The 13,654-nt window shown below is 40.4% G+C and overlaps 1 protein-coding gene across 1 annotated transcript; it reads left to right on the top strand.

The window, feature by feature from the left end:
- The first annotated feature begins 50 nt into the window (after positions 1-50).
- polr3f (polymerase (RNA) III (DNA directed) polypeptide F) lies at positions 51-11,970 on the top strand. The gene is made up of 9 exons (XM_010901726.3): positions 51-227; positions 1,157-1,274; positions 3,333-3,400; positions 3,486-3,553; positions 4,284-4,396; positions 6,113-6,256; positions 10,520-10,627; positions 11,085-11,276; positions 11,777-11,970. Exons 1-9 carry the CDS (start codon positions 172-174, stop codon positions 11,852-11,854), a joined length of 945 nt encoding a protein of 314 aa, XP_010900028.1. The 5' UTR covers positions 51-171; the 3' UTR covers positions 11,855-11,970.
- Positions 11,971-13,654: the final 1,684 nt, after the last annotated feature.

Genomic DNA, 13,654 nt, shown 5'->3' with positions numbered 1-13,654 from the left:
ATAAATTAATCTTAATTAATTATTTTTAATTTAAACGGGCAATTGTCAGGCATCCTGTAGCCGCCTAAATGCGACTAGGACCAAAAGTCGCATGCTCTAATGTTGGTCAATTGAATTGAAATCTAACTGTATAACGTTTTACGAATAGTTTTTTTATTACTACTCTCCGTGATGGCAGACGTGAAAGTTAAGCAAGAATCCCCTGATCCAGTACAGATCGAAAACAGGTTTGTCGTTGTGTAGAAGTAGCTACCTAGCACAGCATAGCATAACGAACTAGCTGAATCGCTATTTCTGCAATGTACACCATACATATAAACTCTATAGTGGTCTAATATGGCGTACAAGTGGTGTTTTGAGATGCAAAAATGGGCTGCATTTGACCAACCAACAGAACTAACAGGTTGGCAGTTCGATGTAGCCCAATGAATTTGGATAGTTTAGCTTCTTTGAAATATACAGTAGTCTTAAAAATGTACATACATTTTCTTTTAGACAAGTTAGCTTCAGTCTCAACTAAGGATTTATCTGTATAATAATATCCTATAAATGTTATGGAGAAAATGAGATGTATGTAAGCAAAACATCAAAGACGGTGTATATATTTGGCCAGACACAACAGAACTAAACTAGAATGTACCTACTGTATTTCCCGTTGGCTTCTGTTGAAGAAACCGTTTCTCTTGGCCACAGTTATGCACTACAATTTTTTATGTGTTGCCTACCTAAATACACCTCTGTATCACTGACATTATGTCCTGAGAGGAGCTAGGTGTTTATTGTGTCTTGCTCAAATGACCTACATTTGACCAAAAGTTACCCATTTAGATGTGTGTGGTCTTTGGACTGTGGGTCTACTTTTGGGGTCTAAATTGTTTCTTCCCCCAAAAAAGCTGACTGTATTATTAAAGTAAAATGTGCACACATTTTTGTCAGGAACTGACTTATGGTTTGTATTTTCAAAAATGTTACACCATTAGCTGAACACTACAGCAAACTAACATTCCCTCACGTGTCCACAAAAACGGTACAATTGACAAGTGGGAAAATAGCAATAAAAAGCAGTAACACAATTTTGCTATATGTGAACTTACAGTAAACCTGTTGTCCTAACTAGGTGTGTTGCTTACTCACGTTCTTCTCTTCTATTATAAAGGATAAAGGAGCTATGTCAACAGTTCCCTCACGGAATAACAGACCAGGTCATCCAGAATGACATGCCTCATTTGGAGGCTCAACAGAGAGCCATGGCAATTAACAGACTACTATCATTGGTAAATGGCACAGGTGTATCATTTTGGGTGGTGGTACAGTTCAACACTCTCTAGGATTTAGGGATAGGTGTGTCAAAGAGTACAATGAAGGAGAAGATGACATGAGCATATCCTCAGAGGGTTTATCACAAGATAGAGCACATCTGTAAGCCTCAAGAACAGAACGGCCAGGTTACTGTTTGCTTAAAAAGTACATTAAGGAACCTGCAGAGTTCTGGAACAAAGTCTTATGGACAGATGAGACAAAGAGTAACATGTACCAGAATGATGGAAGAAGAGAAGTGTAGAGAAAGGAACTACTCATGATCTATAGCATACATGGTGGAGTTAGTTTAATGGTGTCTGCATATTGCCCTATAGTGTGCCAGCTATACATTTTAATTTCTCCATTACAAGCAGGTTTTGTGGATTTTTCTATTACGTTTGGGCGTTATGTTCCATTGCTAATAGTTTGTGATTGGCCCAGTGGGACAGTATACTAGTTTTTCATCATTAGATCAACGTTGCATGGAAGTATTCTGAAGTATACAGAAAATGTTCTGCTCAGATCCAACCTCCATTTCCTCAAAATTCATTAGATGGCACTTCACCTTTCAGCAACAAAACCAAACATAATCCTAAAGCAACCAAGGGTTTTATTCTGGGCCAAAAAGTGAAATCTTCTTGACTGGTCAAGTCAGTTACAGACCTGAATCCCATTGAGCATGCATTTCACTCAGTAAAGCCAAAATTTAAGCAAAAAAAATGCCCAGAAAGAAACAGAATTTATGACTGCAGTACCATCTTGGCAGAGCCTCACCAGGGAAGATAACTAGTGTCTGGTGATGTCTATAGGTTGTAGACTTAAGATAGTCATCAGATGCAAAGGATTTTTAATGAAGTACTACAAATGATGACTCAATTTGAGATTGTTTATTTTGTCCAATTACTTTTGGTCCCCTAAATGGAGAGACTATGTATTAAATAGTCTGATTCCTTCACTTTTCACTGAGTATTGATGCAGATCCCTTCAAAATATTTATTTAAATGTATGCCGACAAAAAACAATTGACACTGTCCATATACCATGTGTACCCTTTAAGCACATGTGTGTTCAAAGTAAGCCCGTCTCTGGATTTAGTGTTAAAAATGTAACATTCTTTTATTTACAAGTATTTAAATGGGTCAATGACACCTTTTTACTTGAGGCAACAAATAATTGACTTAATTTATTTGCGGTTATGACATTTTCATGGTTATCTAGTTATGTTTGGCCTGAATAGTTATTTTTCTAGTTGGAATTTCATGACTTTGACACTGCAGGCGTGATTCATCAGTTACATAGTCAATGCTTGTCTAACAGGCACAGCTCTGCTGTACATGAACTCCTTGTATACAAGTAGTCGATGTGCTAACTTTACATTAAGATGTAACTCAACCATGTGTTAGAGATGAACAACTTCTCCCTTAAGAAACGCAACTCATGCCATAAAGCTTAACTAAAACAAGTACTCTAAAAAGCTGAAAATGAAAAAACATTGTACATCCATAACTTATTAATCGCAAATCTTTATTGGCTTAAAATAAACAGATATGTTAATAAAGACATTAAACGTCACAAAAGCATATTTGATTCTCTTTTTTAATTGAATGCAAAGATGGAAGTGGGCAAAAAGTCTATGTGGCCTTAATAGGAATGTTTGACCTATATATTTCAGGTTAACAAAAAGGCCAAATTTGCAAGCAACAAAATGCATGTTTCCCAAAATGTTTTGTTTGGTATTTCGACTACGTTTCATGCTCACATCTGGTGTGGACAGAATTTTTTTTTCAACACAATGTGACCCGTTTCAGAATATAAAGATAGTTTGTTTGCATTCAACATTCTTATTCTCCAACAATATGCTTTTAGGCTATTAAAACAAAATTTTTTCAGTGGTAAACCTGGGAATTCATTCATTGTTCAATTAGGGGAAAAATTCATAAAACTAAAAGGCTGTACATGTGATCTCTAGTTCTGGTTTGAAATTATAAGGATCAGAATACAGTATTGTTAGTGTTTTTATTTTGTTCATGCAGGGTCAGTTGGATCTTCTACGAAACAGCTCAGGACTCCTATACCGCATGAAAGACGCCCAGACAGCAAGGTAAATGCCATTCAAGATTTAACAAAGTTTAAATAGTTTTATGTCTGGATGATTGGGAACTTCAACTATGTTTTATGTCCCAAAGCAAAATGAAAGGCTCTGACAATCAAGAGAAGCTGGTGTATCAGGTCATTGAGGATGCCGGAAACAAAGGTAGGAATTTTAGAAGCAACCTGTCCAGACGTTCACTTGGCTACTTAAATTCCATTCACTTACCTTAAGAATGCCCACAAGCATTATTTTATGCTGTGCAGAGTGTCTTCTCGGTTGCCAAAATAGTGAACTATGTGAATTGTCCCTGCAAGTGACGGGTTCCCTCTAATTGGTGCCAGAAACGCAGCATGCATAGATTCAATTCCTTTCTGTAAGGTCAACTGAGGTGCTATGGCAGGGGTTTCCCCAACCTAGGGGCTGCCCACAAATGTGTCATCAACATTTCAACAAGTTTTCCAATGTGATTTGAGCAGATAAACATTTACAGCACCTGTCAAAAGTTTGGATATACCAAGGAGTATTTCTTTATTTTGACTATTTTCAAAACTGTAGAATAATAATGAAGAAATATAAGCTATGAAATAAAACATGAAATCAGTGACCAATGTAGTGTTAAATGAATCAAAATATATTTCACATTGTAAATTCTTCAAAGTTACCAATTGGTTTGTGGTCAGGTGATTGTGGAGGCCAGGTCATCTGATGCAGGAGCATCACCTTCCTTTTAGGTCATTGTCCTGTTGTCCATTCAAACTTGGCAAACTCATCCAGTTTACACTTGAAATTTCACAGAATCAATCACCACATAATTTTCCTTGGTTTTATTTCTTGTTGAGCGTTTTTTACATTTGAATATTTACAGTGAAATAAGTATCTTGCTTTCACACAGGAATCTGGAGCAGGGATATTAGATACAAGAGTAACCTTCCCCTGACAGAGATAAACAAAATCCTCAAAAACCTGGAGAGCAAGAAACTGATCAAAGCTGTAAAATCTGTGGCTGTGAGTGACGCTTTTTAGCACACAACTCCAAATATTAAAATGTTTATATAGACACACACTACCGTTCAAAAGTTTGGAGTCTGTTTTTCAAATAATGTCAAATTATACAGTGTAGACATTGTTAATGTTTTAAATGATTATTGTAGATGGAATTTGATTTTCATTTTTAATTGCAAGAGCGTTTTCTAATGACCTATTAGCCTTATAAAATGATAAACTTAGATTAGCAAACAGAACATGCCATGGGAACACAGGACCGATGGTTGCTGAAAATGGGCCTCTCTACACCTATGTGGATATTCCATAAAAAATCTGCCACAATAGCCATTTGCAACATTAACAATGTACACTCACCTAAAGGATTATACTCAATAATGCAATTATCTAATCAACCAATCACATGGCAGTTGCTTCAATGTATTTAGGGGTGTGGTCCTGGTCAAGACAATCTCCTGAACTCCAAACTGAATGTCAGAATGGGAAAGAAAGATGATTTAAGCCATTTTGAGCGTGGCATGGTTGTTGGTGCAAGACGGGCCGGTCTGAGTATTTCACAATCTGCTCAGTTACTGGGATTTTCACGCACAACCATTTCTAGGGTTTACAAAGAATGGTGTGAAAAGGGAAAAACATCCAGTATGCGGCAGTCCTGTGGGCGAAAATGCCTTGTTGATGCTAGAGGTCAGAGGAGAATGGGCCGACTGATTCAAGCTTATAGAAGAGCAGCTTTGACTGAAATAACCACTCGTTACAACCGAGGTATGCAGCAAAGCCACAACACGCACAACCTTGAGGCGGATGGGCTACAACAGCAGAAGACCCCACCGGGTACCACTCATCTCCACTATAAATAAGAAAAAGAGGCTACAATTTGCACGAGCTCACCAAAATTGGACAGTTGAAGACTTGAAGAATGTTGCCTGGTCTGATGAGTCTCGATTTTTGTTGAGACATTCAGATGGTTGAGTCAGAATTTGGCGTAAAAAGAATGAGAACATGGATCCATCATGCCTTGTTACCACTGTGCAGGCTGGTGGTGATGGTGTAATGGTGTGGGGGATGTTTTCTTGGCACACTTTAGGCCCCTTAGTGCCAATTGGGCATCGTTTAAATGCCACAGCCTACCTGAGCATTGTTTCTGACCATGTCCATCCCTTTATGACCACCATGTACCCATCCTCTGATGGCTACTTCCAGCAGGATAATGCACCATGTCACAATGCTCGAATCATTTCAAATTGGTTTCTTGTACTGATCACTGTACTGAAATGGCCCCCACAGTCACCAGATCTCAACCCAATAGAGCATCTTTGAGATGTGGTGGAATGGAAGCTTCGTGCCCTGAATGTGCATCCCACAAATCTCCATCAACTGCAAGATGCTATCCTATCAATATGGGCCAACATTTCTAAAGAATGCTTTCAGTTTCAACCTTGTTGAATCGATGCCACGTAGAATTAAGGCAATTCTGAAGACGTAAAAGGGGGTCAAACACAGTATTAGTATGGTGTTCTTAATAATCCTTTAGGTGAGTGTATATACATTATTTCTGATCTATTTTATTTTAATGGACAGAAAATGTGCTTTACCTTAGAAAACACAGACATTTTTAAGTAACCCCAAACGTTTGAATGGTAGTGTATGTATTAATGCATCAGTAGTTCTAGTGACAAGCTCTGTGATCCCTCTTACAGCAAGTTTCTGTTGTTTACCCAGGCGTCGAAGAAGAAGGTTTACATGCTATACAACCTGCAACCAGACCGATCAGTGACTGGCGGAGCCTGGTACAGTGACCAGGACTTTGAGTCTGAGTTTGTGGAGGTTCTGAATCAGCAATGTTTTAAGTTCCTTCAGAGTAAGGTAAGGGGACAACTGAATTTTAGTGGCCCAGTCACACACGTGAAATATTGGTTTTGAAATTTTTCTGATAAAGTTTCTAGTTGTACATGATGTCCGTAACAATGTGAAGTTACTTCTAAATGGCATTCTAGATGTGGAGTTGAGGCAAATTGAAGGGGTAAGGTAGCATGTGCAACCAGGCTGCAGAGATGGCAGCAGTGTGGTTCCCGAGCTAGACACGTACCTGTAACAAATGAAAACTTCCATTATCAGACTTTGCAAGGCAGTGTCAGAGTAGTACGAAAGGAGTAGTGCAACAAGATCCCTGAGAGGCGGGGGTATGGTTAGTGATGGGTCACAGAGTTCTCTGGGTGACAGAGTTAAGCAGGTTACAGTAGATGGAAAGAAACTGTTCCTGAGCCTGCTGGTGTGGGAATGAGGAGACCTGTACCGCCTGCCTGATGGTTGCGGGATGGAGGTGAAGAGTCTCTGATGATCCCACGCGGCCAGCACAGACACCATTTGCGCTGGAGATCTATGATGGCTGGAGGCTGGGCACTAGTGATGTGCTGGGCGGTTTTCACCACCTATTGCTGGGCCTTCTGATCGGCAACCACACTGGTGCAATTAGTCAGAATTCTGTTGATTGTGCAGCAGTAAAAGTTCACCAGGATCTTGGACAGGTGGCTTTCTTTAGCCTCCTCAAAAAGTACAGGTGCTGCTGCGCCTTTTTGACCAGGGCTGAGGAGTTGAGGGTCCATGAGATGTCCTTGGAGATGTGGACACCCAGGAATTTGAAGCTGGACACACTCCACCTCATTACCATCGATGAGAACTGGGGCGTGATTGCAGCCTTTACACTTCCTGTAATCCACAATGAGCTCCTTGGTTTTCTTTGTGTTGAGGGCCAGGTTGTTTTCAGTGCACCATGCTCCCAGGCGCTTGACCTCCCTATAGGCTGACTCGTCATTCTTACTGATCAGGCCTACCACTGTTGGTTTGTCTACGGACTTGACGATGGTGTTGGAACTGTGTTCAGGAACCCAGTTCTGGGTGAAGAGGGAGTACAGGAGAGGGCTCAGCACACAGCCTTGTTGAACACCAGTGTTCAGGATCAAGGTGGAAGAGGTGAAGTTGTCTAACCTGACTGTTGGTTAAGTCCGAAGTCCAGTTGCAGAGAGGGGATGATCCCCAGGTTTGTTGACCAACCTGGAGTAGATGAACGTGTTGAACGGTGAGCTAAAGTGGGGTCAAGGTAGAGTGTAAAGCTGTGATTGCGTCCTCTGTAGACCTGTTCAACCGGTAGGCAAACTGGTAGGGATCCAGAGTTGGGGGGAGGCCGGACTTAAGGTGGGCCGGGACTTGTCTTTCGAAGCAATGATTGTGTGGGTGAATGCAACAGGTGGAATCCTCTGAATAATCTACAGCGGTATAATCCAATGAAATATTAAGTAAGCAAAAATAAGTTTGGCCTTTGATAATTTTGATTCAAAAAATGACCATGTTCACTGCAAATACTGTGTGTTAAAATAACACAATGAATACGCCAATTATGTATTACTTGACAAACATTCTATCCCTTTGGCTAGGGGTTCGTCCTCCAATCAAACGATGTTCGCTTGAAATAAATAATCACCAATGGGCAGAGGATAACACAACAGATTTGCCAGGTAGTAGAGAAAGATGATGCCAATAAATATTATTGGCGGTGAAGCTTTTTTGCGGTTAATGAATTAGGTGGAACCGGGATATAGCATTCCATTGTGAGGCACAGTTACCGGGAGCATAGAAAGGCGCTACTGAGATAAAGTAACTTTCTGCGGGATGTTCTAGTTTAGTAATCCAGTCCAAAGACACTTCATTTTAAATTGTTTTTTTAATAACAGAAGGTTTCTTGTGTTTGCAGATCGTTTGTTTCTATTTGATATGGTTGTGTAAACTAGCCTATTTATGGTACAGTATCTCACAAAAGTGAGTACACCCCTCACATTTTTGCAAATATTTGATTATCTTTTCATGTGACAAAACTGAGGAAATGACACTTAGCTACAATGTAAAGTAGTGAGTGTACCGCTTGTATAACAGTGTAAATTTGCTGTCCCTTCAAAAAAACTCAACACACAGCCATTAATGTCTAAACCGCTGGCAACAAAAGTGAGTACACCCCTAAGTGAAAATGTCAAAATTTGGCCCAATTAGCCATTTTCCCTCCCCGGTGTCATTAGTGTTACGAGGTCTCAGGTGTGAATGGGGAGCAGGTGTGTTAAATTTGGTGTTATTGGTCAAATTCCCTCATACTGTCACTGGAAGTTCAACATGGCACCTCATGGCAAAGAACTCTCTGAGGATCTGAAAACAATAATTGTTGCTCTACATAAAGTTGGCATAGGCTATAAGAAGATTGCCAAGACCCTGAAACTGAGCTGCAGCACGGTGGCCAAGACAATACAGCGGTTTAAACAGGACAGGTTCCACTCAGAACAGGCATTGCCGTGGTCGACCAAAGAAGTTGAGTGCACATGCTCAGCGTCATATCCAGAGGTTGTCTTTGGGAAATAGACGTATGAGTGCTGCCAGCATTGCTGCAGAGGTTGAAGGTGTGGAGGGGTCAGCCTGTCAGTGCTCAGACCATCAAATTGGTCTGCATGGCTGCTGTCCCAGAAGGAAGCCTCTTCTAAAGATGATGCACAAGAAAGCCCGCAAACAGTTTGCTGAAGACAAGCAGACTAAAGACATGGATTACTGGAACCATGTCCTGTAGTCCGATGAGACAAAGTAAACTTATTTGGTTCAGATGTTGGCAAGCGTGTGTGGCGGCAAGTGTCTTGCCTCCAGTCAAGCATGGTGGTGGGAGTGTCATGGTCTGGGGCTGCATGAGTGCTTCCGCCACTGGGGAGCTACAGTTCATTGAGGGAACCATGAATGCCAATGTATACTGTGACATACTGAAGCAGAGCATGATCCCCCCCCCCTTCGGAGACTGGGCCACAGGGCAGTATTCCAACATGATAATGACCCCAAACACACCTCCAAGACAACCACTGCCTTGCTAAAGAAGCTGAGGTTAAAGTTGATGGACTGGCCAAGCATGTCTCCGCACCTAAACCCTATTGAGCATCTGTGGGGCATCCTCAAACGGAATGTGGAGGGGCGCAAGGTCTCTAACATCCACCAGCTCCGTGATGTCGTCATGGAGGAGTGGAAGAGGATTCCAGTGGCAACCTGTGAAGATCTGGTGAACTCCATCCCCAAGAGTGCTGGAAAATAATGGTGGCCACACAAAATATTGACACTTTGGGCCCAATTTGGACATTTTCATTTAGGGGTGTACTCACTTTTGTTGCCAGCAGTTTATACAAGCTGTACACTGACTACTTTATATTGTAGCAAAGTATCATTTTCCACATGAAAAGATATAATCAAGTATTTGCAAAAATGTGAGGGGTGTACTCACTTTTGTGAGATACTGTACCTACACGTAACCTTAGATCGCAAGATGCAGGCCTTTTAATTGTACCTACATTTCTAAACATACAGCCGGAGGCAGGGCCTTCTCTCATAGAGCTCCACTACTGTGGAATGATTTGCCAGTTAAGGTTAGAAATGCAAACTCAGAGGACTCTTTCAAGTGCCTACTAAAGACACATGTCGTCATGGAGGAGTGGAAGAGGACTCCAGTGGCAACCTGTGAAGCTCTGGTGAACTCTATGCCCAAAAGGGTTAAGGCAGTGCTAGAAAATAATGGTGGCCACACAAAATATTGACACTTTGGGCCCAATTTGGACATTTTCACTTAGGGGAGTACTCCCTTTTGTTGCCAGCGGTTTAGATGTTAATGGCTATGTTGTTATTTTGTTAATTTACACTGTTATACAAGCAGTACACTCTTTACATTGTAGCTAAGTGTCACAATCCTCAGTGTTGCCACAAGATAATCAAATATCTGCAAAGATGTGAGGGGTGTACTCACTTTTGTGAGATTCTCTATATCCGCAGAGCGTGTTGTCGGCCTCATTTAAATGTAGTAGACACACTCATCCAAAAATGGTATCAGATTATTATTTTTTGTTCTTGTTAAATACAGGCTTAGGTTTAAAATTACTTATTTTTCATTGATCTTTTGATTATTTCTTTTTTTAAATATACTGTTTCCATTTTTAATCCAGCAAGGAGGTATAAGGGCATTGGGCTGGTTATCTACAAAGTGTCATATGTCCACGACTTGTAAAATTAAACATTGGAGATTTTGGAGATAACCAGTGTTGTTGGTTTGTATAATTGCAGGCTGAGGTGGCGAGGGACAGCAAGCAGAGCCCAATGGTACAAAGGAACAGCTCATTCGCTACCTCTCACGAAGTGTGGAAGTATATTTGTGAACTCGGCATCAGCAAGGTGAGACTGCCGCTGGCTTTTCAGTTTTGCCATGTTTAGTAAGTGTCACATCTTAAAGACTGAGATGGACTGCTTTTATTTTATAGGCCAGGACCAGGGCTTATTTGCCCCAAGTTTGTGCTATTTTAACGTTATTTGACTATATAGGGCTGTACTGTTTGCTCTGACCTGTTTAGGGTGAATCTATCATAGCTACAGGCTGGAAAGTTTGATGCGAAGCTACCTAAAAGGGTACAATGTGAGTTTCTATGCCTGTGACGCAAAAGGTTTGTCTTATGTCGATCAGTTGGTAGAACATGTTTCATGGATTTGAGTCTCAGTTTGAGCCAGGACTAAAATAATGAAAATATACAGTACTATACTTACTGTACGCTGTGGATAAAAGCTTCTGCTAAATGACTTAAATGTAAGGTGTAATTTGAGATATTTCAAATATAATATGGAATTTGGTTTTCAGGTGGATCTGTCTATGGAGGACATTGAGACTATTCTGAATACCCTTATCTACGATGGCAAGGTGGAGATGACCATTATCGCAGCCAAGGAGGGCACAGTAGGGAGTGTAGATGGCCAGATGAAACTGTACAGAGGGGTCAACCCCATCATCCAGCCTACAGGCCTGGTCAAAGCTCCATGTGGTCTCTGTCCGGTAAGCTCCTCTCCGCTGGCAGCAAGAGTCAAAGGGCTCTGTTCTAGTATCTATACAACTTTGCTGCTTAGTATTAACACTGCTTTCCCTAGTGTTTCGTGTTCCATAGTCAAAGCTGAAAAACTATTATAAATAAATTATTTGATTTCAGGCAAGCAATTTTTTGGATAATTTTGTAAATTTGTTCCACACCTGGAAATTGCACCAATAGATTTTAGCCTTTTGGCATTGCAGTGGAAGAGGAGATGCATAATACTTTCGCCTGAATAGTTTTGGAATGACAGTCACAGGGCCGAGGGTTTTAATTCCATTCTTGTTAATCCCCAATATTGAGGTGGACAGCTCCATTTAATACATTTTCATAGTTAATGTGCTTGATTTAATTAAACTGAACTGGGTTAGCTTCTGTATTCATTTTTTAAATGTATTTTGTTCTCGAACAGCTTCACTTTTAGCCAGCAGGAAATTATAAAACACAACTTATTTATTTTTTCTCCTAGGTGTTTGATGATTGTCATGAAGGAGGTGAGATCTCACCCTCCAACTGTGTGTACATGGCTGAGTGGCTGGACTTTTGACTGGTGTCTATTATTCTCTCTCTGTAGGGAAAGTGTTTCATGTATATTTTTCTCCTGGCACTTTTGATCTGAAAATATTTTATTTATACAGTGCTTAATAAATTCTTTAAGACTGACTCAATGTCTATTCTCATTACTTTTCATCATGTAGCATGAATGCATGTGTTAGAGATTTTTAAACCATTGTGAAAGCATTCCTTTGGCATTCCTTTTGTATGTGTGTGTATATATACAGTTGTGCTCAAAAGTTTGCACGCCATTTGTAAAGAAAACATGAGTGAGCAGGCAAAACATGTCTTATTTCTTATGGGATTCACATTCAATTGTAGGTCATAACAGAATGGCCCAATCATAAAACACAACCTGGCAACAAAGAAAAAAATGACCTGACCCCTGTCCAAAAGTCTGCATACCCTTAGTTCTTAATACTGTGTATTGCCCCCCTCATTGACAGCATGCAGTCTTCTGTAATAGTTGTCTGAGGCTCGGAATTCTTTCAAGTGGTATAGCTTCTCATTCATCTTGGCAAAATGCCTCCAGGTCATGCAAATACTTTGGTCGTCTTGCATGAACCGCACGTTTGAGATTTCCCCAGAGTGGCTTGATGATATTAAGGTCAGGAGACTGTGATGGCCACTCCAGAACTTTCACCTTTTTCTGCTGTAACCACTGGAGGGTCAACTTGGCCTTGTGCTTAGGGTCATTGTCGTCCATGCTGCATTCATCTTGCCATCAATTTTCACAAGATTCCCAAAACATCAGTGAGCCACCAACATGCTTCACAGTGCAGATGGTATTCTGTTCACTATAGGCCTTGTTGACCCCTCTCCAAACACAGCGCTTATGGTTGTGACCATGAAGCTCTATTTTGGTCTCGTCACTCCCAATTAGTGTGCCAGAAGCTGTGAGGCGTGTCAAAGTTTTGTCGGGCATATTGTAACCAGGCTTTTTTGTGGCATTGGCACAGTAAAGGCTTCTTTCTGGCAACTCGACCATGCAGCAAATTTTTGTTCAAGTTAATTTTTGTTGTCTTATTGTGCTCCTTGAAACAACCACGCCGTCTTTTTTCATAGCAGCCTGTATTTCTTCTGTGGTTACCTGTGGGTTTGTCTTTGTATCCCGAACAAATCTTCTGGCAGTTTTGGTTGAAATCTTTCTTGGTCTATCTGACCTTGGCTTGGTATCAAGAGATCCCTGAATTTTCCACTTCTTAATAAGTGATTGAACAGTACTGACTGGCATTTGCCACCCTTTTGGTATCTTTTGATATCCTTTTTCATCTTTATAAAGTTCCATTACCTTGTTACGCAGGTCTTTTGACAATTATTTTATGCTCCCTATGGCTCAGTATCTAGTCTGCTCAGTGCCTCCATGTGAGAGCTAATAAATTCATTTGACTATACACAGACACTAATTGCAATTTAAAAAGCCACAGGTGTTGGAAATTCACCTTCTAATTGCCATTTTCACCTGTATCTATCATCTTGTGTGTCTGTAACAAGGCCAATTATTCAAGGCTATGTAAACTTTTGATCAGGGCCATTTGGGTGATTTCTGTTTGGCTCCTTCTTAAATCCTAATCACAATCTCTGTGACAATAAATAGCTACATATAATTCTTAATTTTTTTTTTTTTTTGCATGATCAGTCAAAATTTCACTTTCTGCTAGGGTATGCAGACTTATGAGCACAACTGTACAGCTCTGGAAACAATTAAGAGACCACTCTTAATTTTTCTTAAATCAGTGTCTCTACATGAATGAAAAAACTATTCAGCATGACAAAAGACTTGAAAAGAAAA

The sequence above is a fragment of the Esox lucius genome, chromosome 9 (genome assembly GCF_011004845.1).
Source record: "Esox lucius isolate fEsoLuc1 chromosome 9, fEsoLuc1.pri, whole genome shotgun sequence".
Taxonomy (NCBI): Eukaryota; Metazoa; Chordata; class Actinopteri; order Esociformes; family Esocidae; genus Esox; species Esox lucius.
Note: the sequence above shows the minus strand (reverse complement) of the source record. Positions and strands in the feature narration are given on the sequence as shown.

Excerpts from the sequence above, each read along its gene's own strand:
- polr3f (XM_010901726.3), top strand. The coding sequence starts at position 172 with ATGGCAGACGTGAAAGTTAAGCAAGAATCCCCTGATCCAGTACAGATC. Across the intron at positions 228-1,156 it reads CCAGTACAGATCGAAAACAG|GATAAAGGAGCTATGTCAAC; the intron begins GTTTGTCGTTGT and ends TCTATTATAAAG. Across the intron at positions 10,628-11,084 it reads GTGAACTCGGCATCAGCAAG|GTGGATCTGTCTATGGAGGA; the intron begins GTGAGACTGCCG and ends TTTGGTTTTCAG.